Source organism: Bemisia tabaci, chromosome 7, assembly GCF_918797505.1.
Source record: "Bemisia tabaci chromosome 7, PGI_BMITA_v3".
Classification (NCBI taxonomy): domain Eukaryota; kingdom Metazoa; phylum Arthropoda; class Insecta; order Hemiptera; family Aleyrodidae; genus Bemisia; species Bemisia tabaci.
In genome coordinates this window covers 8,059,010-8,085,730 of record NC_092799.1, presented here as the reverse complement: position 1 = coordinate 8,085,730, position 26,721 = coordinate 8,059,010, and the positions used below count along the sequence as shown (strand labels likewise).

Genomic DNA, 26,721 nt, shown 5'->3' with positions numbered 1-26,721 from the left:
GAAAAAAAACCCTGTCTAAAAAAATAATTAAGAGGAAGACTACATAATATGGAAGAATTTTGTAACCAAACCGAATAAATTTGAAAACTGGGTAGTTTGAAGTTCCGAATTGACATTTTCTTGCAACGAAAGGGCCACATCTTCTTTCGGAACATATTTTTTGAACGGTAATTCTCAGTCAGGGCATTCTTTTCTTTTTGACTTTTTCAACTGTGGACATTTTTTTGAATTCTTGTAATTGAACATTTTCTACTGGACATATCCACTGAGCACCGTCTGGTGGTCTATAATACTAGTTTAAGTAATAAGAGAGCGCACTTAGTTCGACAAATTACAAAGGGATGGTTTTAATTTCGTTCTCTTGATGTTTAGGGGTCTCTAGAAATGTTTCACCCTCTTTTCCAGGTAATTCGATCGAAGAAAGTGACCTGCGTTTGGATCGTTTTCGATCCAATGTCGATGCGACGTCGCATCTTCATACGTGAAAGCGAAAACTGACGAAGAACGCAACTATTCGCGCTCCGGAGTAGCATTCTGGTATCACGTGAAAATGAAGGCGAATCTCAACATTTTCCAGATCTGAAAAGTGCTAGCTTCAAAGTGGGAATCGAATGTGCAAGTGTCCACGCTCTGGGCTAGTTCTAAACATTGCGAAAGAGTGAAAGTGAATCTTAAAACTGCTCCCCACAAAAACATTGTGTGGAGTTAAGAGGTGTTGCCAACCGTGAGGTATAGAGATGAGTCGCGTAACTCTATTCGCGCTTCAGAGTCGTATTCTAGTATATTAGGTGAAAATGGAGGCGAATTGTGGCAGGGCCGGATTTACTTACTTGCTGCCCATGGACCGCCTGCATTTTGCCACCCCTTCTCATTCGTTTTGAAACATCAATAAAAACCATCAAGTGAACGTGCCGGCGGGGGAGGGATGCATAGGACGCGTTCACTCGTGTTGGGCACATTTTTTGCGAAAGCCCTGTCAACACTACGAGTGAAAGTTCACGAAACTTAGCGCGAAAGTTGAGTTCCTGAAACCTATCTCTGTGTGGACAAGGCCTTCCATTCATATGAAATGAACGAAAAAATTATGAAAGAACAAACATAAATGTGGTTTAATAATTTTAACTTCCACCGCCGCGCTGACCGCACTGTGTTTGACGCAATGCATGAAGTATTCATGCAGTCTTGTAGGCGCTATGCGTTTCACGCCGCCCACTGCTGACCGCAGCGATCGCACTGTCTTTGATGCAATGCGCGGAGTATTCATGCAGTCTTGTAGGCGCTGATACGTGTTACATGCCGACCGCCGCGCCGAGGGTTTCTCCTTTTCACCTCAAGTTCTTGTCATCATTGCTCTCTGCGACGCGCCGTTCCAGGCCAAATTCCGTGTTCGATTTCTCTCTTAGTCTTAACTCGACTAGTTAAAGGTGCTGTCTGTTGTATCACAGAGAGACGACAAAATTAGAGGTGTACTCTCAGGAAATGAGAGATTTTGTCACTTTTCCCGTTTGTATTTTTTTTTTCTGAATCCGATTTTTCTTTATACCTACATTTAAAAAAATTGCAAAATTTGCCGCCATGGGCTGCGGCCCATGTGGCCACCCCCTAAATCCGGCCCTGAATTGTGGCACTTCCATTCAAAACCGTTTGATAATTTTCCAGAATCATCTTTTCCGCCCTTGACAAGTTCTCCATCTGTCCTCGTGTTTAAGTCGTTCATTGGAAACTAGGCATTGTGATACCTTAGCACTTTCTAGGAACTTTCTATCGATAATGGAGAATCATTTTTTAGAATTCAGGGCAGAATTTTGCTCGATTTTCCGCTTGGAAATAAAACTGCGAGCAGGAGTGTTTGTGGTGCGTTATGCAGCCAAGGCCGCCTGATTAACGGGATAAGGACTATTGTTGGTCTGAGTGGATTCCGAAAATTTTCTCTTCCTTATTGGCCTCTCACTTATGGAAAAGTATTAATTTAATTAGACTTACCTGCCACGATCATGAAGTATCTATCCCTTTGTTTGCAGTCTCCGGACACCGGACACCTGAGTTCACTGACATTTTTCTGTTTCTTATTCTTTTACTTTAAAAAAGAAAAACGGAAAAATCGATTTGATGTCACTTATCATCCGCTAAAGTAGGATACACTTTCGCGTGAAACAACCCACTATTAGTTTGTTCATTTCAGACGCTTGATCTTCTTACTTTACTGTATTTCTCAAATGAATTGCATTTTGCAAAAAGGAACCAGGAGCATTGCAATGTTGCAAGATTGTGCAACTTCTTTTGTCTTGAAAAGAAACCAAATTATCCATTGACAATTTCTATTTTACTCGCTGAAAACTGTGAATCTAAGACAAAAATTACCGTGTGGATTGCAAATTCTTTCGTGATTTCAGTTACTTGACTGCAAAGGATGAATTTGCACAATCTTAGCAACATTGCAATGTTCTTGGTTCCTTTTTGCAAAATGCAATCCAAATGTGTATCAAAATGTTTTAAAAGCAAATATTTTCTGGGATTCATTCTGTGTTTTTTTTTTTTTTTAGCAGTGCTCATGTGTTGTAAGTTATGAAGAGGAATGCTTGATCTTCCTAATCTTCAAAAGTAAGTTTCCACTTTGAATAGGTATCTTTTTTTCCTTCTTAAACATGGCACGATATTGGACTTCTGAGGGGTCCAAAAATGCGGATATGCGGTACTGATGTCCCCCTTTCAAAATTATGTATTAAACACATTTTTCGGCATTTTATCGCATTAGAATTCGTTCAAAAGATATTCAGAATGGATATCTTTTTTAGTGACACCCTGTATTAGTCACGAGATGGAAAATGAAATACAGGACACAAGAATCCATTTACAACTTGGCTTAAAAAAATCGGTAACTCGACGATGGGATTTCAAATTTCCCGCTTCAATTTTTATTTAATTTTTTTGGCGGGGAAAACATGTTTATGACTTCAAATTATCACAGAATATTCTTCAAACATAGAAAACATTTTGGGTATTTTACAGAACACGTTCATTTGTAATTCAGTTGAAATAAGAATCTATGGCGAGGAGTCTGGGACACTGCAAATGAAGTTAAGTGATTAAACTATCGAAATGAATTACCCCCTTATTGGATTATGGTTGGAAAGTACTTTTTTCAAACAGAAATTATGAGAAAAAAATGACTCAATCCTGTTCATGACCCAGGCTGAATGTAAGAGTTGTCTTGAGCATTCCTAAGATACCTACAGAATGAACGGGTAATCAAGAGAAGGGAAATGTATTCTATATGCCGAATGCGATATCAATACCGAACTAATGATATTAAAAAAATACGAGAGTTATGCTAACGCTCCAAGGTAAAAAAAAATACTTGAGAAATTCTACTGATAACTCACTGAGATGGTGAAAGAAAAAGATTCAGTTTAAATAAACATACTTTTATTTTAGTAATAAATATATTAAAAGTAAATAATGCATAAATAATTTATTAACAACAAGAGAAAAATATAAAAAACCTCACTAGATTAGCTTATGTATTAAATAATGCGCCAAGGAAGCTGCAGGCGCTAAAATCAAATCTTTAAATGAAGCACCAGAGACGGATACGACTTAAATTGAAATTCAAGTTTGAGCAAAAATATGTCATTTCATAGAATTTTCGATAATTTTTAATCGTGTGACAAAAACAGACCACTGCCAAGATAAAAATCGAATTTAAGTTTCAAGATTGAAATGTAGCTCAACTGATAAGAATTCGTTCATTTTGCATGCTTCTTGCAGATGCGATGTAGAAATTAGTGAATAATTTCCGTTTCGTTTTACTGACAAAATGGTCGGCAGTTGTTGATTTCGAAGCATTTTCGAATTTTGAAGCGCTAATTTTTGGAATTTGTATAATTTTGTTCTCCCATCGTAGTTTTGCGTTTACCCCGAAAAATACGATGGTGTGGCCTCAACTTGGGGCTAATTTACAGAGAACATAAAAATGAGGGGTAAAGAAAAAAAAAGGGTTAGGGGGGGAGGGGGGCAATATTCAGTCGCGCGACAGCTTCCTCGTCTCAAAATTTTTGAAACTGTGATACATTACTAAATCTTACACAATTTAAGTAACAAATTATAAACAAGGCCATTATTTACAAATCATCGCTCACAAATGTGAATCGTCAAGAGTTATGAGTGAAGATGTGAATCGATCAGTGGAAAAATAAATAAATAACAATGAAACAAAAATGGATGATGAAGTACAGTGAATTGTGAACAAATCAACTGTTCATGGAATGTTCATTGAAACCATATACAAGGGGCTGCCTTATCATTCCGGCGGCATGCATTCGCAGTGATGACATGAGACTTCAAACAAGAAGTCAAATATCTGCATGGAGCATTGACGATTTTACATCGTTCAACGGATGATTTTTCAAATCTTAGTTTTTCGGAACCGGTGAGTTGACTGGAAGATATATTTAGGTGCCTCAAAGGGGGAAAAAATACATGAACTGGTACTTTTCTGTTAAATGATTGTAGTGTAAATGGGAAATGAAAATGACGGTTTAAGAAAATTGTAGAAATTAACGGCATAAACTCTGAGCTCTGTAGTAAACTTTAATTTCGACTATGGAACACGATCACAAAAATATCACAGGAATCTCAGTTTGACAAAAACAAAAATTTGGTTGACTCTTTGATGATCGTAGAATATTCTTCACTTCGACAAGAAACAACCTCGGAATTTGAAACTGAGGGATAAATTTAGATCATGCGTATGATTTTTTGTCACGCATGCGATGTTCCATGAAAGAATTTTAGGATATCGTTGTCATTTCCGAATTCAAATTACAAGTGTAAATTTACAGGCTAAAATTAGCTTTGAACTAATCACCAAAGAGACGAACACCTGAAAACTATGCTTCCGAATTTACAAATTAAATCTTCATTTTGATGTGAAAAAGTTTGTTACACTCACGGAAATGCTTGAAGCACTTTTCGACACATTCTGTGCACGAGCAGTGGCGTGGCGTGCTTTGCGATACATCGATTGATCTACCATTTAAACGTATGGGAATGGATCGATTAACAGGGTGTTCGCAACGAACACCATAATAATCGATTCTTTGCCATAACTTCAAATGGGGAAAGATCGACAATCGCTCATTCACGCCTCGCCACTGTGCACGAGAGTTTAAAAAGAAACGATTAAATGACAATCTATATGCTTATGATCATTTTAGGTACAGGAATAAGCGTAAAAAGTACACGGCAAGAGACTTTAGAATCTCTTGATATGATAAGTAAGACTAATCAAAACACAGCAAGCAATATCCAATCAAGGGACAGGGGTGAAAGACTAGAAACTGCGTCCTAGGTCGAGAGTTGCTTAAAAAGGATACGTGGATTATATTTGAAGATCTGAGGAGAGCTTTCGAGACCGACCACTTTTCTGTTTTGATCCTTTTTGACTTCTAATTTTTTTTTTTTTTTTTTTTTTTTTTTTTTTTTTTTTTTTAAATCAGTCAAAAAAAGGTATTTTTTAAGGCTTTTGAAACCGTAAAGGGTGTGGTTCTTAACAGCCGGAAGAAGCTAGTCTTCAAGTGAAACACCCAAGAGGGGATGCTTAAGTATGGGAACCTGGGACTTATCTCAAAAATTGATTTTCACTTGCTTGAAATGCTCTGAGCAAACTTAATTTTTGAAGGTAACAACGAAATTGATAACAGACAAAAATGAAAACAAATTACATTTTACAGTCAGGAGGATATCAACAGTAGGTAAGTACCAAAATATTGTAGTTAAGATTTTGGTAATCAGAAACTGTTGGTAAAACAGAGGGGCAACAGTAATATCATGGGGTAAGGAATACAATTTTCAGCTCAATTGCATGACCTTTGATGTGGAGAAAGCCTGTTAACTGAGAACAGTCCGCAGTAATTACGAACACTTCCATCAGGAGTAGTTTTTAAAATCAGGACTGTGCAAGAGCAAGTACACGCAACAAAGTGTAATTAGAATCGTGTCACTGGAAACTGGGGAGCTAATTTTTTATATAATAGTCTCTTCATTAAGAAGGTAGGTAAAATCGCTGAAAACTTACGCTGCAGGCACTATTTAATATTCATCAGAGGAAACAATTTCTATGTATGTATGGTAAGCTCATCATTCCTTTAACAGACGTATGCCTTATGCTCAATTCACAAGATTCAACTTTTCATTCAACTGTGCTTCCGCTTTCATTGGATAGAAAGTTACATCGTGTGCATTGCGCTTTAACAATCGCCTTAAAAGTCTAGAGAGTTTGCTGAGACTGTACTTCTAATTGCAAAGTGGATAAGGACAATAGACTAATTTTTCATTCGTAAATTTAACTGTTCCACCAAAAATTAATACACGGAAAAGGAACTGTGGTATTTTATGAAGACTAGACAATATAATAATGAATAAGGGAATCACAAAAGTAAGGAGACTATCAGAAATACACGACGGAGACACTTGTACCGGAAATTGGGGAAAATTGACAAAACCAAAGTGGATGTTGCAAATCCCAGATAGGAAAAAAAATTGGAATAAAAATGAAGAGTGCAGCTGAACAGCTCATTGCATCGTGAAATTAACCGGTTAATGAATTTATGAAATGTGGCTGGGCACGGCTGACTGTCAAAACTTTGAGACTTAATAAGAATTATTGGAAAAATTAAACTACATTGCGCCATTTCTCGCGGTTCGTCCACTCATCCTTTCTATGTAATCATTTGATTGAGAGAGCAAAATCGAATTTAATTACAGCGAGTCATCTATAATAAGGCTGGCACTATCTCCGAGTCAATAATTTCCTATTCCAAGCAACGGGGCTTCTAGTGACTGAAGAAATCACAATACACTTCATACGTTTTTCCCACAAAGCTTGATCAAGACTCCGTCAAACTACTTAAGCTATTAAGAAATTTAGAGGTAGAGGAGCTTCAAATTTTTGTGTACAAAATTTTAGTGAATTTGATACCTATTCCAAAAAAAAAAAATTAATCTAATAGCCACTAGGCGCCCCCACAAGGGAGCGCCTGTGGTGAACACTTTTCAAAACACGTAATAATACTCAGTACTGACTTTAAAATAAAGTTGCGAGGGGGAAAAAATTATATTAGCTGGAGCGCAGTTTTCTTGTAATTAGGTGAGTTAAATAGATTTGGAGAGTATTGGGGGAGAGGGGAAAGGGTAAAAATGTCGCCTGGAGAACGAGAAAGATAAATTAAGTGATGAGCAAGAAAGTAAGATAATTAGTAGGCTGATAATTTTGATTTATCGAATTTGATTATTCAGTTGGGACAGATGCAGATGCTGTATATGAACGGACAGTAAATTTTAGGGTCGACAATAAGATATACTTATTCATTGTAGCTCCCATTTTTATTTTTCCTCTCTTCCTTCGACCGTTGGTCAGAAAAAAATATCTCCATAAATTTTTTAATCTTTCCATCGATCACAATCGAAATCAAACCATACAGTAAATCCTGAGAGATATCACAGAATAAAGTGCATAGTAAGAAAAAGGAAATACATTTTTATGGGTATAGAGGAACGAACACACTTTGCATCTGAATCCTTTCTCGATCAGAAATATTTTATGGAATCGACAACTATAATTCATCTCAATTCTTCACTCTGAAACAACATTTTTACGTAGTTCACATCAGGAATTGTTAGGTAAATCCATTTTGCGTTGAATCGTGTGTTAAAGATCATCAAAGAACATTGGAGAATATTCTTAGCAATATTGAGTTAAAGTTGAAGGGTTCCTATTAGCTTGTGCATGAACAAAAAAGGTTTAAAAAATAAAAATTCAATAAGTCTCAAATTGGTCGATTTAGTGATTTGTAAGTTATTGGGTTATAATATTAAAATGGTTAACAGCTTTTAGTGAGAAAATCTTTTTTACTAAAAAAATGGCGTATTAAGGAAACCTAATCTAGGTATATCAGTCTTCAAAAATTAACTACACAGCAGACATATAGGGATGACTTCTTATGGTATTTTGCTTTTACCCACAAGAACAGGGAAAATAGAATATCTAATTTTCCTATTACTTTTCCTAAAGAGGTCTTCCTCTTACTTCTTGGCGTTGGCGATTTATTCATCTTTTTAATGTTTGCGATGGCATAATGACCAAAATGAGAGCTCAAGATACTCTTGATTGATGAAGTTTGGTTACTTAATTTACCAAGGGCTGAGTAAAGTAATGTAAAAAAAAAAAAAAAAAAAAAAAAAAAAAAAAAAAAAAAAAAAAAAAAAAAAACATTCAATTATTCATGCAATATTTCGGAAATAGGTAATAGCTGGGATGACACAAGTTCGTCAGGTCTCTTGTGAGCGCATTCATAGGTAAGTGAAAGCAGTGCACTTGCTTTTATGTTTCGAACATAATCGGTAAATTGAATGGATGACGATTTGTTGAATGTATGTTTCAATTTAGAAAGACTGGTGCAAATATACTGGATTAATGGTTTAGTAAACGATAAGAAGTTGAATACCGAAATAGAGTTGCAAAAAACTAAAAAGCGAGAATTACCTAGTACTTCTATCAATTTCTACGGACAGACTGAGAGGGAAAAAACAAGAGGAAAATGTGAATTGGGTATTGGCACGAGGCGAGGTGTACCTACTAAAATGATTTCTTTCCCTAATGAATTCACACGGATAAAAATGATAAGTGATTCATGCAAAGTAGCTTCAACGAATTTGAATGCCTAGTCTTCAAAGAGGATATTTATTGAGTACCCATAATAAAGATTTGAGCAAAACAGTACAGATTTGGCTCTTATATCAGTTAAAGGCAAGTTAAAGGAATCTAACTCGTGTATTGCTATTCATACGGCTGAATATTATGCGAACGAGTCACGATGAATCAGATATACATGATGAACAATGCACCATAAACCTGCTACTACTGAAGGTGGTCTTTAACTTACTTATTTATTGGTTTTTTACTTTTAAAAAAAACTAATAAGCTTTAGAGCTTAGAGCTTTAAAGAGAACACTATACAGACTTAGATAAAAGTCTACAAAAACTCTTGCACAGAATGGATAAAACTTGCAGTGTATGTTTCTGTGAAATTTACTAATTCTTTAACTTGACATCAAGTAGGTACATTTACTGTCAAAATTTGAGTTAAGGTACCTCCAGTGAGCAAGAAAAATATTCTATACATTGGCTATTAGAAACAGAAAAAGCTAGGAAATCAAGTAATGTACGTCGCAAAAAAACAGAATAAATCGATATGTACTGCATCAAGTAATACGAGGGTCATCCAAAAAGTAAGTTCACCCCTTTCATATCTCCGAAACTAAAAGGGATAAATCAAATCGGTAAAAAATGACTTCTTACTTATATCCTCAGCTCTCCATAGGTACCAAGATTTTTAAATTTGGACCACTCGTTGCCGAGATATTCGATTTTTACGTGAACAACTCCCGGCCAGTTCCGTCCACTAAACGACGCGCTGATATGAGATGCACCGCGCGCTGTCGCGTCGCTTTTGTCTTCTGGAACTCTCAAGGAGTACTTCTCGTCCATTATTTGGAGAAAGGGTGTACAATCAATGCACCACGGTATTGTGGAATATTGAATTCGTTGCGATTGGCAATAAGAAACAAGCGACCGGGTCTCTTGTCTCGTGGTCCCCTATTCCTTCACGATAATGCCAGACCTCACACGGCGAAAGAGACCCAAAATTTGTTGGACAAATTTGCGTGGGAGGTGTCACCTCATCCTCCATACTCTCCAGCCTTTGCCCCGAGTGACTATCATATTTTTCCGCAACTCAAGAAGCACCTAGGTGGCCAGCGCTTCGAGAACGATCAGTGATGGAAGCAGTCAATGGCTGGTTCAAGAGTCAACCAAAGTGTTCTTTGAGAACGGCATTAAGAAGCTTCAGAAACGCTATGAAAAATGCATCTATAGGAACGGAAATTACGTCGAAAAATAAGGTAAGATTGTTTTAAAGCCAATCTTAGAATATTTGAGTTGGTTATTCCTACGTAGATGTGTGGGGAACACAGTCAATTCAGGTAGCGTGATGGGAATCGCAGCGCATCGTTTGGTGGACGGAACTGGCCGGAGTTGTTCACGTAAAAATCGAATATCTCGGCAACCAGTGGTCCAAATTTAAAAATCTTGGTACCTATGGAGAGCTGAAGATATAAGTAAGAAGTCCTTTTTTACCGATTTGATTTATCCCTTTTAGTTTCGGAGATATGAAAGGGGTGAACTTACTTTTTGGATGACCCTCGTAGACACGAAGCATTTGAACATTTTTAGAGATTCAAAAAACAAAATAGGATTTCATGAAAAAAGAGAGAAAATAAGTTGGATAAGAGCGATAAATTAATTTCGGAATCTTCCAAATCATGTTCAAAAATTAGAGTTATTAGGGGACTAAATACATAATAATAAATTAACAGGTAAGTCAGTCAAAAAATCTTGAATATGTTGAAATTTGCACACTTTTGAGTTTTCCTTTCAACTCATAACATGAATGGATTGCCTATGATTTTTTCCATTTATTTTACATTATTTATTGATTTCTATAATGATATTTTTATTTTTTATCTTACTTAATGATGATTCAAGATTTTCAATATTTCTCAGAATATGAAAATAGACAAATTTTTAGAAAAACACAGTAGAGTGAAACAATCTAATTACGACAATGAAGTCGAAATGTTTACCCTCAACTGCTTTAAAGGGGTGAATGCTAAGTCGTTTTACAATCTTACCTAAACAATTACCGCAGTTCTAATTTAAATTTAATAATTTTAGATATTAAAAAAGAACTAGAAAAACACAACAGTTATTGAAGGGAGACAAAGTATTGTCTTTATTGAGAAATTTAGCGTAGGGAACAACTATGCCAACATACTGTTGACGTACCGATGATCCGGTAGAGACAGAACGTGTCTGAATCCGGTAAGGAAATAATGAATACCCTTCTTAGAAAGCTTATCACTGTACCTAGGTATATGTGAGATAGAATGCACGAATATTAATCATTATTAGATTCTGCCAATTACGAGGCACCTTTCATGCAGTATGACATAATCAGTCGAACAAGAACGGGAAAGGGGACAAATAAAATTATTGAATATTAACGGGTGTAACACTTTTACAAGCATCAAAGACAGATGACATTACTATATATTGCGGCGAAAATAATTTCCAGGAAACTGATATTCGGGTTTTAATTTTAGCTAAAAGAGTATCCAGACTTAAATAAATTTCCCCTCCCGGGGGAAATATATCCTTAAATAAAATTCTTAGAAATCACCAAAACTTATCACATAAAAAAAGCGATAGAAATCATAAGTAATTAGACAAAATCAAAACTGAGGCACTTTGAATCTTCCGACAGCGTTCGAGATTTGACAGGGTTTCGGCTGTTGAGAGACCTGCCTACAAAGCTCATGTTTCGGGCAGAAATACTTAAAATCCATCTTTGCACTTCACCAGTGTAATTTGTGGTCCTGTACTACCGTGCTAGAGGAAAAACGTCGTATGAATATTCGAGAGACGCCAAATGTCCTTCAATAAAATGTTTCTTTGTCAGGAATTAAACGAATATTTTGTCTTGAAATTTTCAGATTATTCAGATCATTGGGCTGGCGTGCTTTGCGATGAATCGATTGATTTGCCATTTAAACCTATGGAAAAGGATCGATTAACAGGGTGTTCGCGACGAACACCTTAATAATCGATTCTTTATCATAGCTTCAAATGAGGAAATATCGATAATCGATCATTCACGCTCCGCCACTGATTTAGATCGGATCGCGAAAAAAATCTAAAAAATTGAAGACAAAAAATTTAAAAACCATCCCAAAAAGTCTTATTTCATCGCAGGAAATTTGGCGTCATCGAAAGGCTCATACGGCGAATATCATTAGCACAGAAGTTTACAAAATAAGGTCAAAGTTCGATATGACGACAGAACCGCAAGTGGGTTCCGCGAAGGCATCGTTTTGGGGCACCTGAGCGGCGGCTCCAAAGCGGAAACGTAGAAAATATGTCCATAGAAGATAGGAAGAGAAAAGACATCGACTGAAGCTGTACACGATTGGTAGTTCCGTGGTGGGCACGAATGCATGCAGTGGTTGATGAGAGTTGGGCGAGCGGGAGACGAGGTTCCTACCGCGATGGACGAGGTTCCTTCCGCGATGGCGGAGGTTCCCACCGCGATGGAGGAGGATTATACATAGGATAGATTTAAAAGGTACTCAGCTCATAACCACCTGCGGGTCGAAGACGAGGCTTCCGGACATGAGGAGGCGGCAGCGCACGACTTGGATCTCATTCTGTGGCCGATTGTAGGAACTGCGATGGGCTCGGTACTGGATTTTCTTGGTCGGTGGAGGATTTCAATATCCTCGTGGGCGCGACTTCAAGATATCCGCTTCATACCGTTATCATTTAGTACGGAAAGATCTGCAACAGAGAAGCAAAAAGCCGATCGATTAGTTTTGCTGCATTCATTGGAAAATCGTCGTTTTCCGGACGAGGGGACATAACTACATTTCAGAGTTGCAAAATTTTCACTCGAAAATCAATCGTTTTTTTACTGGAGAACTATCGAGCGTTCTTAACTGAAGGTATCACTCATGTTCCCTCTAAATAGAGGCAGAAAACAGCGAAATTTTGAAAAAATTGCATGGTCATATCTTGTCATAAATCAAATTTGTTGGGTCAATTTAGCAACGTTGGAATGGAGTTACGTTGGAAGGTTTTCTTTTCTGGGACCATTCCTTTTACTGAACATTTTCTCTTATTTTTAATAGATAAACTTTGAAAATATCATTCGATTCGTCGTCCCTACAGGAACATAATGAAATTTCAACGCGGCAACATTTTCACTCGAAAGTGATATTTTTAAAAGACCGACCCTTGGATGATCTTGATTGATTATTTCGCCGCTTTTTCTGCTAATCCACCTAAAGACCCACAAAATTTCTCACGAAATGTACCTAGCTTCATATTTCAGTAAAAGATTGATTTTTTTGCGTCAATTTTGCAACTTTGAAATGGCGTTACGTTCCTTCGTCTGAGAAGCGACGAATTCACGAATATTGTTCTAAATTTGTCGCCCTCCTAACATAAAGGCGTAACTGTAGTCTGGAATGAACCCTGTCGTCCATAAACTTCTATGCTTTTCCGGTCTCACTTCAAAAAGTAAATTACGCTCTTCTGTCAGTCGGGCGACGAATTGTTTCAATAATTGGTAAAATTAGGGCTAGGAATTTTTGAAATATAATTTCAAGCATGAAAAGTGGTACAATGCAATAGATCGTATTCGATACATCAAACAGGTGGATTGTATCGGTATCGATTGTATCGATATCGATTGGTTCGACATGTAAACACAGCCTCAGAAGTCGACATAGAAATCTGAGAGAACGGGTCTTTTTTGTGATAAATTTCGCATTCTTTTGAGTACCAAATGGCAATGGAGAGTGAAATTGTTAGGTAGGTATTTACTCATTTTCAGCTTTTTCCAACACAAATCCTAAAATTATTGTTTGAGGTTATGTTCTATTGTTTTGAGCCAAACGATACGTCGAACCACCATCGAATGCGATCTATTGGCTGTAAGGCAATCGAACAGAGCAGAAGCTGCGGAAGCTGTTAAAAAGCAATCTTGAATCCGAGCTGCATTAAGAACAAATCGTCCCTCGGCTGACATAAGGGCGAAACTACACTCCGCAATGAATCCTGTAGTCCGTATAACTTAATGCTTTTCCGGGCTCATCTCAACGTGTAGTTACGCCCTTAGGTCGGCCGAGCGACGAAATGATGCCGCCGACTGGCTCAGATGCTTATTTTTGACGCAGCTGAGCCACCAGGAAGATTAAGCGGAGGTCGTGCAAAGATGACTCTTCTACTTGTAAAGCCTTGGTTTAATAGAACCCGCACACCACAAGCAAAATATTGAAAACTGCTAAAATGAACCAAAATTATTAAATTCCGTTAACCAAATTAAATTAAATTAAATTAAATTAAAATCAGGGTTGCCACAGAATTAAGAAATTTAAATTCCCTGACATTTCCCGGTTTTCGCTGACTGTGGCAACCCTGCAAAATAAAATAAACAAAAGGGAAGAAACGGAAGTTGAGATTTGGTTCTATGATTAGGAATGAGGAGATGATCAAATAGAGATGATCAGTTACGCCTCCCTGATTTCAAAATGAAAGTTTTCAGTGTTTTCAGCAAATGAGGTCGTTTTCCGGTTGAAAGTAATGGTAGAATTTAGGAGGCATGGATCCGTAATTTGCGATAAAACGCTGTCTCAAAAAAATTGTTATTTCCTTGCAAAGTAGGAAGGTAAAACGGGCGATTTTTTTAGTGGTACTTAGTTGACGACTGACGAGTAAACAAGCTAAAAAATATGATATTCTTCGAAAAATTCACAGGCAAAAACTTTCTCGCGAGTAAATTCTAAATTAATGTCAGTTTTCCTCTTTAAGCACTCATTTATAACTTTAAAAAATTAACTGACTTTAAAAACGCTCCCTAAAAAAATCAGAACGCTTTCGCGCTTTCATGTTGCCTTCCTGTAGGTACCACGCATTGTGTTCTCACCTTATGACTCTGGCCAAGTAACTACTATTATGCCTTGCAAAACGCCGTATGCGACTTCGGAAAATGTCAAATTTCTTCAGGCAAATCGAGAATTTTTGGGAAAATTTGTAAATATTTGTCTTCTGATTTCTCAGAGAATTTATTTCGAAATTTGATCTCAAGTGTCTGAAAATTACAGGGTAAAATATTCTTAACCTTCTTCAAAAATAAATATTTTCTGAGAGGAAATTTGGCAACATTCGAATGCTCATACATTCTTTTTCCTTCGCACAGTGTAATGGTTGAAATTTAACGGGTCTAGAGTCCGAATTCTGGAATTTCTTGGTTCATTGATCAGCTTTACAATAGGTATGATTAACTTATTAGGTATGTTCTGTTTTTAGGGGCAAAATATAAAAACGATCAGAGAAACGCGCGCTTTTCAGAACTTTTCGGCTCAAAGCATACTTTTTATCTTCAGCGAAGCGAAGACATTTTCCATAAGTAAACTAAGAAAATTTGAAGCTGAACGTAGAAAAAAACCTCGTGCGTGAAACCCGAAGTTTAGGTCATATGGATCTCTGAAGTTTTCGGATTGAGCATCTGAACACTTTAGGCCTGGCTGTCGGGGTTCGGATCACACATCTGAAACTTCAGAATCGAAGTTTTTCGATGTGAGAACCGAAGTTTTTCGGATGTGAAAACCGAAGTACTTCAGATGTAAGAACTGAAGTTTCAGATGTGTGATCCAAACCTCAGCAGCTGGACCTTAAGTGTTCAGATGCTCAATCCAAATATTTCTGAGATCATTATGACCTAAACTTCGGGTCCCACGTACAAAGTTTTTTTCTCCGTGTAGGGGTGGATCGAAACATTTCAATAATTCGGAGAGCTTCCGAGACGGAGAGGAGGCTTCAAGTCGCGCGGGATGACCCGCGGCATTCCTCATCGCCGACGCTCGGAGGCTGACGCAACTTCCCGTCGAAATGACGACGTAAAGCCACGCTTCCACAAGGCCAAAGTGACACAAAATCGGTCGCGCAGAACGCGTTGGGGTGTAGATAGCTTCAGGCCTTCGCACTCCTCGGCAACGCGCTAGATTTTCGCGAAAAGGTCTACGCGACGCGCGGATCAAAATTGGATTAAATTTATGGATTACTGTTGAATGCACTGGAAACAAAAAAAAAAAAACCACATTAAATCTAGAGTCGAGACTCTTAAAAACATCGACAAGAAAAAATACTCTTGATTCAATCGGATTTTTGCTTGAATTAAGAACCAAAGTCTCTTAATTTGAGCGGATTTCCTTTTGATTTAAGCAAAAATCTGATTGAATCAAGAGAACTTTTTCTTGTCAACGTTTTCAAGAGTCTGGACTCTAGATCCAATGTGTCTTTTTTCCAATATGTGTGCCAAAGTCGTATTGTTCCACAAGAAATGAAAATCTGAGACCTTCTAAAAAAAGCCTCCACAATTTTCTGGGCACTCCTGCATAAATGTAGTTACTTTCAATATGAAGAGACTCTAAGTGGTCCGTTGCCACAGAAACTACTGACTGGCGGGGCTAACATTTTCGATAGTGAACAGGTTTGAAATCATCGTATTGGTGGCCCAAGTGTGAAACCACGTGCCTCCGTGGCAGATTTCCGATCTTAATTTATTTCGTCGTTTCCCAGACGAAGGGACGTAACTCCATCCCAAGGTGGCGAAATTGACTCAAACAATTCAATTTTTTACAAAAATATATCTGCGCAATTTCTGTTGAAAACATTTCTGATTTTTGCGAGAAATCAGAGTAAAATTCCGTGAAATTTTCAAATAGAAATTCCCCGAAATTTCCCTGGTTTAACGGCAATTTGCCCGGAAAAAATTTGGCAACATTGCGATGGAGTTGCGTTCCTTCATACAGAAAACGACGATTTTTCCTTACGAAAACTATTCGACGTAATTTCTTAAAAACTTCCTTGATTTTTCTTCTCTGTTCACAGAATATTTCGCACACATTACAAGCTATAGAGTTGCCTTCCTTCTGTGTATTTAAATAAAATAGGAACACCACGATGGAGATACGTGGTTTCGCTCTTAGGCCATCGATACACGCTCTGTCGCGACTCGCAGTTCACTTGGCGCGGCCGGCTCCGCGTCGCGCTCGGCCAGTGAAACCGTGGCTCGAGTGGGAGCGGCGAACACAGAAACGATGAATGGAAATTATCTGCGCGACCATGGCAGCGCGGCGGTGGAGGGGGGCGGGGGGCCGTAGTATAGTAACGTACTCGCTCGATGACCTCCCAGCGCTCGCGACTGATAACCTGCTTTAAAGTGGAGCACACTTCAAGTCGGAAACAATCGGACTTGGCCGGGGGAGGGGGGTGGGGGTGTAGCCAAACGAACGGAAAATCTTAAAAGTTGCGCAAATCTTCCGACGTGATAACGTTTCTCGCCGATTGATCCGCGCCGAAAAGCCTGTGCTCACGCAACGGGATGCAATCGTGACCGAAGCTGTCTTCGCACGAGGGCAGGGCGAGAGCTTTTGAATTGCTGTTACCGAAGTAGAGACCTGGATGAAAGTGACTGAACATGATTTCCGGCGCTTTCGTAAAAACATAACAAATTACGCATTTTACACCTGAGAATTGCGGCTTAAACATGATTTTACTCACATTTGTGAGAAAAAAAAATATGCGCGACATTCACCCAATTGTCGCGGAAAATACGCGATTTTTCCAGCTATTAAAAAGAAAAAAAAAAATTGGTACGCGATTTTAACCTCCACGTAACGGAAGATACGCGATTTTTACCTTAAAATCGCAAATATGCGCGATTTGGCCGGCGACTTCTGACAAGCATACAAAAATGCACTTTTCACCCAAGTATCACGGAGAATACGCGATTTTTCCAACGTGCGCGCCTGTCGCCACATTTTTGGGGCCTTCTCGTTAAACACAAGAAGTTTCTGTGCCCATGAAGAACCCTGATTGTAATACCGCTGCTGTACATACTTAGTTTTAATGTGAAAATTATAGTCTACGAATGTGTAAAGTATGAAAAAAAAAAAAAAAAAAAAAAGTAAATAGAGAGAAAAAAAACTGAGCCGGTAACCTTCTTGGAATCCAAGAGAGTGGAGATTATAAGTAAATAAGCGCATACATAAAGAAAGAGGTTCCTGTTGTTTTGACAACTCGCGACAGTCACATTGGACATGAATACGAGCGCCCAGATTCAACCTTGCACCAAGACGGAAAACAGTTCAAAATGATAGAAGACAGCAATAGCACCGTGCCATGCGGTTTTCGATTTTTTCCCCCTCCAACCGACAACAGCCTCCTGGTCGAACTTTCGAGCTTTCAAATCTAAGTGATAAGAGACGGGATATCGCTGCCAACTATGCTTTATCTTATCAAGTCGTCGCGGAATTCCTAATCCGCAATCCATCCTTCGACAATCGTAATTACCGATAGTGATTTTAGGGAGTGCTCCAGAACTGATAATGAGCTTTAATGCGAGGTACGTGTGAGTCTAATCGGACGTGATTTAGGCTGAAAGAAACTAAGTGAAAATCGATTCGATGACAAAAGTAGCGAGAAAAACTGAGATGTGTGCATGAATTTTGGTTTTGGATGCTACATAGTAGGTTTTCACAGGAGTGCAGAAAGTTCTTAGCCTTCCCATTTTTTCATCGTGAGAAGTCGACAAGTAAAATTCGGTGCCGGAGTCAATAGAGCGCCCAAAAACCCCGAAAGATATGAATGCGAAGTGAAATAAGCACCATTAAAGTGTATGACACTCCGCATAAAGAGTAGATTCCTCTCCGTAATAGTGTGAGTCATTCCACTCCATAAGGAGAAAAGATTCCGACTCACTCGGGGTTTTTGAAGGCTAGATAGACTCCGGCACAGAATTTTACTCCTAAATGTTAAACAGAGCATAATTTACCTTCCCTAAAATTTAATGTTTTGAATAATTACGCCTGAAATTAAAAAAAAAAAAAAAAAAAAAACGCGCTGAACTGCCTCCTTTCCCCAGATTTGCATGCTTGAAAGACTTCCAGCACATAAAACAACGCGCTTAACATTTTCCTTCTCAAAAGCAGCTCGCTTGAAAGGCATCTCGCTAAGGAAATAAGGCGTTTCAAAGTAATCATCCTAAAAAAAAAGGCGCCCACGATTTCCTTCCGAAGAAACAGCATACTTGCTCTTGGTACACAATATTCATAAACGTCGGTAGTTTGAGACAGGGGAAACGCTAAGATTATCCTTTATTTTGGCGTGATACCACATACCTACTCCGGAGTTCGAATAGTTGCTCGCTTGATTTTTGCGTGTGAATAAGTGTGAAATTACATGAATTGCATCTTAATGTCGCGAGTAATGCGCGATTTTTCCGGCGGATTCGTGAAATCAAGAGAAATTAAGCACTTTCCATTTCCGTGTCGCGGGGAATACGTGGTTTTTTCAGATACTTATTTGGTTAACATAAAAATAATCAGAAATTGCGCGGCAATCACCTCGGTATCGCGTCAGTCACGCAATTTTTCCAGCGGATCTGTAAATTCATAGAACATTACGCGTTTTACACCTCAATATCGTGGCATATGCGCAAAACTTCCAGTGGTTCAGCGAGAACACACACAAGATTGCACAATTTTCAGCTCAATATCGCGGGGAGATGCGCGATTAGTATATAATGCGAGCACAATATTTAGAAGCGTCGGTAATGGGAGACATGCGAAAAGCTATGATTAGCCTTCATTTCGGCGTGATACCACATACCTACTCCGGAGTTCGAATAGTTTCTCGCTTGATTTTTGCGTGTGAATAAGTGAGAAATTAATGAATGTCGCTAGTAATGCGCAATTTTTCCGACGGATTCGTGAAATCGAGAGAAATTATGCATTTTCCATCTCCGTGTCGCGGGGAATAAATGGTTTTTTTCAGATATTTGGTATACAAAAAAATAATAAGAAATTGCGCGACAATCACGCGATTTTTCCGACTGTCCTGTAAAATCATAGAACATTACGCGTCTTGCACTACAATATCGTGGCACATGCGCGAATTTTCCAGTGGTTCAGTAAGAACACACACAATCACACAATTTTCAACTCAATATCGCGGGGAGATGCGCGATTAATATAAAAGACGAGCACAATATTTAGAAACGTCGGTGATTGGAGACGTGCGAAAAGCTAAGATTAGCCTTCATTTCGGCGTGATACCACATACCTACTCCAGAGTTCGAATAGTTGCTCTCATGATTTTTGCACGTGAATGAGTGAGAAACTAAGCGAATTTCACCTCAATGCCCCGAGTAATACGCTCTTTTCATCTCAGTATCGCGGTGAATACATAATTTTAACAGCAACTTTGTAAGAAAAAAGAAAAGAAAAAAATTGCGCGGAGATCACCTCAATATCGCGGCAAACGCGCTATTTTTCCAGCGGTTCTGTAAAATATTAGGACATTACGCGTGACTCACTTCAATATCACGTCATGTAAGCGAATTTGCCGGTGGTTGAGTAAGAACACACAAGATTACACGATCTTCAACTCAATATCGCAGAAAATTACGCGAGTTACATCAGATGTAAGCACGATATAAATTTGAGACGGGCGAAAGGCTAAGATTATCCTTCAATTTGGCGTGATACCACATACCTACTCCGGAGTTCGAATAGTTGCGCGCTTGGTGTCTGCTTTGACCTGTGATGATTCGAAAACATTTTCTAGTCTCTGTGATTAGGTGTGACAGCAAATAGTTACGCGCTTGATACCTAGTTAAGCAGTATACGTTTTCTCCACGTTAATAACATTCTTGAAAGATGTTTTCGCTTAAAAATAAATGACTAGCGGAAGACCGGCGGAATATGGTTGCTATTGGTAAGACGCTAACGTTATATGGATTACAATTTGCAATAAGGAACCAAAATCTCTGGAATTCCATAAAAGCACCTTTTTGCATAGGGATACGTTGTTTCTAAAATAAGCCAGTAATAGTGATTCCTTATCGCAAATTGTGGTCCATATGAACGAAGTCGAACAGAAAGACAAGAAGTTGCAGGAATTTTTAAGGAATGCATAGAGTCCTCTGTTATCCCATTTTTTGGAACTTGCGTTCCCCTTTTATTGAGAATCGCTTTTTCACAGAATGTTCAAAGCCATGCCCTTTGTTTCGTCTTTTATTCACTAATTGCCGCGATTTCGCGATGAACACGCGAATTTCACCGCGATTTTCCGAGAGACACGCGATTCTAACACTGTTGCAAGCTGGCGTTACCATTTTTTCACGACAGCAGCCATAAGAACACGACCTCGTGACCCGGAAGTTTCTGTACCTCTGGTTGAACCGAGAAAAAGGTAGGAAATTTCCCTTCGTGAGACTCAACCTTAGCAACAAAGTTTGAAGAAATTTCTCACGTTCAAAATATTTTTTTTTTTCGACTTTGAATGCTTAGCAGGAGCCAATGCACGACCGATTAAATTTAAAACTACTCCTAACTATTTTTTCCCCGATTTGCGACTTGATGGGGTCCGATTAAACTCAGTCCATTGGTATACAGCATACACCTACCATTTTGGACTACAGTTTGCAATTGGGAACTGCAATTTTTAGCTCATCCGTAAAAACACGTGTGTGCATAGAGAACTGATGGTGCATGCATTCTCCCATGCTAAGAAAGAGCGCCGTATGAACAATCGAGAGTTTTCACATTTCCTCGGAAAAACACGTATTTCTGAGGAAAGTTATGGATCTATTTTTTTGGAAATTTTCAGATGTTTTAGATTAAATTACGAACAGAATTTTCTGAAAATATTGAAGATAAATACACGCAATTTACCTAGTAAATTCGTTTTATCTTAAAGGGAATATGGCAACTTATGAAGGCTCGTGCGGCGTTTTTCATTAGCACGGCAACACTGTTTCTAAACTGAGCTAAAGATTTAAGTTCCTCATTACGAAATGGTACTACACTGCCATGCTAAGAAAGAACGCCGTATGAACATACAAGAGTTGCCAAATTTCCTTCGATAAAATGTTTATTTGTGAAGAAAGTTTTGGATTTTTTTGCTCGAAATTTTCAGGAACTTTAGGTGAAATTGGGAGCAATATTATCCGAAAAATGGGAAGAAAAATATTAATAAGTTTACCGGGAAATTCGTGTTTTATCAATCGAAATTTGGCAACGCCTGAAGGTTCAAACGGCGTTTTTCCTTAGCACGGCAGTACATTCCTCCTTTCAGATAGTAATAACGAACAACGATAGCGGTAATAACTGCGTACCTACTTAACGTTGGTAACGACAATATCGTCTCGCGTCTATCTTGATTCCCGATTTTCCTGGAGTCTGAAGTCCTACGAGGAGGTTCTAGAACATTCCCAATCGAGGACCCCTTCGACCACGTGCTCTCTCCGGCTGCGCTTAACAAAGGACCGGCCAACCGGCATGGCTAGTCGCCACCGTGGCGCCCAGGTGAACGACAATGTTGCCAAGCAGGGCAACGAAAAGGATTTTTAAAATTTGAGGATTTTTCCGTGAAAGGGTGTATGAGGCTTGCAATGCTGCTATGAATGTGCAATTTTTTACGGCGTTTGCAGCAAATGAAATTCATTCGCAGTCGACTTATTTCCTTCCAACATTGAGGAAAAACTCAAAGCAGATTCAGGGAAAAATCATAGTAGAACTGTCGAATGAGTTCCTTTGTTACTTACACGACTCTCTTAGCAGCATCGGAAGTGACATACGCCCTTTTGCCGAAAAATGCCTCAATTATTCGGTCCCTTAAGGTGGATCTTCGACACTTTGGAAAAAGAGAATATAGTCGATCGATCAATTTAAAATTTCTGAATTTGAGGAAATTTCCTCAGAATTTCTGATCATCACGTCACGCTGAAGTAGGTGCGTCAGGTATTATTGCACAAAATTTGGCCGGCAAACATATTGAGCTAGCTTCAATGCGGCAAGGGAATGAATTCTAAAAAATGAAAAGAAATTCCCTGACCAAGATGTTATGAATACCAAGACTCATGGAAGTTTTTCATTGGCAGAATGAAAAGAAATTCCCAGACTTTACCGAGACATCCCTGACCCAAATGATATGCATGCTCACTCAGACTTATGGAAGTTTTCCATGGGCAAAATGAAAATGAATTCCCTGACTTTTCCAAGACGTCCCTGACCAAACTGAAAAGTTTTCCACTTCGCTCATGAAAGATCTTCTAGAAAGCATAGAAAAAGAAATGAAAATTTTGCACTGATGAGTAATTTCAAATTACTTAGGTAGCCTTGAAGTCAAACCAATCTCCAGAACCAAAGAGAGACGAGGAAAAAGTCACCGCTTTTTTCGGAAATATCGATGCGTCTTTGTGGTAGGCGTAAAACTCGAATCGCTGGAGTGCAGAGATTCCTTCCAGTGGTGAAAAAAGAAGAGAAAAAAAAAGTAAAAAGGCAAGAGTTGGCAACTGCGATGGACAAGACCCAGCGAGTCTTGTGCAGGTTTAAACTTGTTGGAAGTCTGTGCAACACGCTCATTCATACCGGTCAAAGATACCGTTCCATTCACCTTTTCTTTCGTGCCTAGGTGTCAGCGTTAGCGCCAAGCCAGCCTCGTTTCGTTTGCCGCCGGTGAAAATGGATTTTGCCTCGCGAGCTGTGCCATCGAACCTTTGACCCGAGCACATGGTTCGGCTAGCCTACCCGCCAAGATCAGAAAAAACGGGCATTCTAGCCATACTTAGTGGTTGTAATTATGGTTGGACTACATTTTTCGATTAGCGACAACTATTTCTAGCTCGGCTTAAAAATAACGCATGTATGTCTCATTAGTTTCCCCATAGACATACATGGGTTTTTACAAATGAGCCAGAAATTGTAGTTCCTAAATGCAAAACGTAGTCAAATTATTCTTGAATTCCTCCAGAGATGAGAGCAATTTAATTGAATATTTTTTGAACTCCAAGATGATTCAATACTTGGGGCCAAGAAAACGTGGACTGCCGAAAAAAACAAAATGGGTTTGGGGTGTTAGGAGTTAAAATTCCGTGTTTCCCAGGATATACGCCTGATATTTTGCTCCCTGATGAATCCTGCTATAGTTCTAGGTCTTGTACTGATGGTTTGGGCATTGTGTCTAGAATAATTGCTGGTAACTATTATTTCTTGGCATTTCCCTTATTACCAGGGGAAAAATTCCTGGGTGAAAACCCAAGGTTTCCCACCATTTATCTTCACTCCGGCTTTTTAACCGAGATACTCAGATCAGTTTCCTGCCAGGCTGGGAAAACAGGTATCAACCTTTTTATCGTCATTTCATTCCTTAAAGCTTGGGTGAAAGCAAACCACCAAGAGAAATCATGAATCTGAGTGGAATGATGGAATCAACAATGATGAAATCATGGGTAGCTACTGAGAAATCCCTACTGCGGAGTGCATGAAAATTTGAACTAGGTATCACGCTTAATTAAAAAATCACTCTTTCTGAATACTTAGGTGCCCACAATCAATCCCAGGTTCCACAAACTGAACCAACAGAAAAGTCATAGTGTGATGGTATGTAATATGTGCAACAGAAAATCACCAACTGACGACTAATTACCGATGGCGAGATATGTATGACAAACTATATTATCAGGGCAAATGAGAGAATAATGTAGCATGTCTAGTGAGTAGGTAATGGAATTTGTGAATTCAGGCATGGGAGCATGGATGGCAGTAGGCCCATTCATGCTATAACAAGCATTGTGCAAAGAGTAAATTGCAATCATGTAGCTGAGAAGTGAATAGAGTTCCAAGACTCTGTAGGAGAAAATTCTAGAAATATGGAAAAAATCATGATCACTTGGCTGGTGATGCATGATTGGATTTCTGAAAATTAGAAAGGAACAAAGCAAAGCATTCATATATTCAGGCAATTGGAATTAACTAAACGAATGTACGACCGAAGCCTTGATGAGAAAAAATGCGAGTCAGGATTTGTAAGTTTCAGAGTCGCTCTAAATAGATGGACAATAAGTAGGTGAATGGAGGGCACTCACAGATCAGAGATTGGCACTTGTGAAATTGTTATAATGGAGGACACTTTCAAGAGAAATGAGTAAAGTGAAGTGATTTACAAGTGAAAATAAGTGCTCAAAACCATTCAAAACACTGAAAGCAGGTTATGAGCTGTGTTTGATAACATTGGATGGTAGCATTGCTTAGTGAATTTCGATATTCACTACTGAGGTGGCCTATCTGAAACAGTGGGGCCACTGGGTAGTGAATATTTGCATCTGCTGAAAACACTGCCCACAAAAGCACGGCAAAATTCGAAAAAACAACTGATAAGAGAGGACGTGATGATGAGATTGAAATTAGTGTGGTGTGAGGTGTGTTTCATGGAAATTTAATGAGTTTCAAAACGAATGAATATCGAGGTGAAACGTGTAGAGAAATAAGAGGTTAGTTCCCGGGACCGAATCATTGCACGTTAGTAGAAGCGGCAATCTTAGAAAATGTTTAGGAACGAGAACTTACTTACCGTCGGCCGTTGGACGGCCTAGGGATTTCTTTAGTTTATCCACAAGTCTTGAATGGAATTTATTCAGCGACGACTGCGATCCCGACTTGGGCGGAGACGAGGAGGCGGATTTGATGGGCGACTGAATTAAACTAGACTGGGATGTTCTAGAAGAATTCCGGGAAAACTGTCGGCCCATTCCCACGGGAACCGATCTGTGGGCAGGGGACCCGATGATGAAATCACTTCCCGGGGACGTCGATAGACTCGGGCCTTCCGATTTCGAGCACTCCGAAACTTTGCGGCTTCGACAGGACTGTGGGTTCGAGCACTCCGAGGTCCTGCGGGAACGGTTCGACTTGTAGATATCGTAATCATTTTTCACGACGGGCATCATAAACGCCATGGTTGCTTCCGAGCAATTGTCACTGACACAACACAAACACTCAACACTTGCAATCCGCGAGGAAATTGCAGAAGTATCACTTAGAACGGGCGAGGAGGAGACGCTTTACGGGAAACGAACGACTCACTAGTGCAACACGTTTCAACTTGCAGACTGCTCTTAAAACTTACCACGACCAGCTACGTTTCAGTGATGAGCTTAGTGGGGGATCCATTGATTTTCGAGCGGCGCTCTCATTGGTCCAAGTCTCGCCGTCCTTTCGTCACTCGAATGAGTCACGCGAATCGACATTCTTGCACCATCTATCGTCATTTTCTCGAACTGCGTTCTGAACTGCCTTAGCGCGCGCAATTCAAATGTGCGCTCGCCGCTCGCGCTCATGCTGCTGTGAAGCTTTCCGTGAATCTTTTGGAAATATTTTGAGATCGCTGTTAGATTCGATAATGTTGACAATATAATAATTATGCATCTATAGTTTTTATACTTAACGTAGGTTAAATTATTAAAAAGTTGTAGGGTTATCTTTTAAATATTTATAGTGAAATATTTTGGTATGTGACTCCTAAAATTGCCAATAATACTGTCGGAAAAATTGTAAATTTGTTTTTAATAATCATCGTACGAATATTGAAAAATGCTTACGTTTTTATATTTTAAAATATAACAAACATTTTTGCATCCATACTGTCACCAAAAACCTTTTGACAAATGTTGCCGACTTACAGACACTGTGGTCTGAAAGCCAAAAATAAAAAATTGACAAAAATGTACCCATAAACGGTTTGCAGGGGGTGGGTCTACGGTACGTGTGGACTTAAAATCGCAAAAAATCAAAATCTTGGCTGATCCTAATTTCGAGATATCGCAATTTGAAATGCTCATAGAAAATGAAAGTTTTCTACTGATTTTGATCAGCTTTCTTTCTATTTTTTTGTCCATTGAATCGGTTTTGATCGGTTCACGTTTATACTAACTCTTTTTAATTTTCGTTCGATTCATGTTGATCAAATACATGCCCTCTCGTTACACGCAAACTACCTATCATACTCTTTCTTTTTTTTATGAACAGTTCGCCCTCCGCTGCGTCTGCAACAATTGTCGTGACGAATATGTTGTGCGTGCTGATTTTTGCTCATTACATACTTGACTCTCTGGAGGCGTTCTATGTGCGAGAGCAATTCGCCTTCAGTTGCGTCTGCAGCAATTGTTGTTACGAATATGTTGTGCGTGCTGATTTTTGCTC

The 26,721-nt window shown here is 38.9% G+C and overlaps 1 protein-coding gene across 2 annotated transcripts; it reads right to left on the bottom strand.

The window, feature by feature from the left end:
• Window positions 1–3,409: 3,409 nt before the first annotated feature.
• On the bottom strand, window positions 3,410–25,694 carry LOC109032663 (uncharacterized). Of its 2 annotated transcripts, none has more exons than XM_072302807.1 (2): window positions 25,094–25,694; window positions 3,410–12,451 (listed from the first exon to the last, which is right to left on the bottom strand). In XM_072302807.1, exons 1-2 carry the CDS (start codon window positions 25,476–25,478, stop codon window positions 12,408–12,410), a joined length of 429 nt encoding a protein of 142 aa, XP_072158908.1. In that variant the 5' UTR covers window positions 25,479–25,694; the 3' UTR covers window positions 3,410–12,407. The 2 variants fall into 2 exon arrangements, with proteins under 2 accessions (XP_072158908.1, XP_072158909.1); XM_072302808.1 differs by having other exon boundaries at window positions 25,090–25,682.
• Window positions 25,695–26,721: the final 1,027 nt, after the last annotated feature.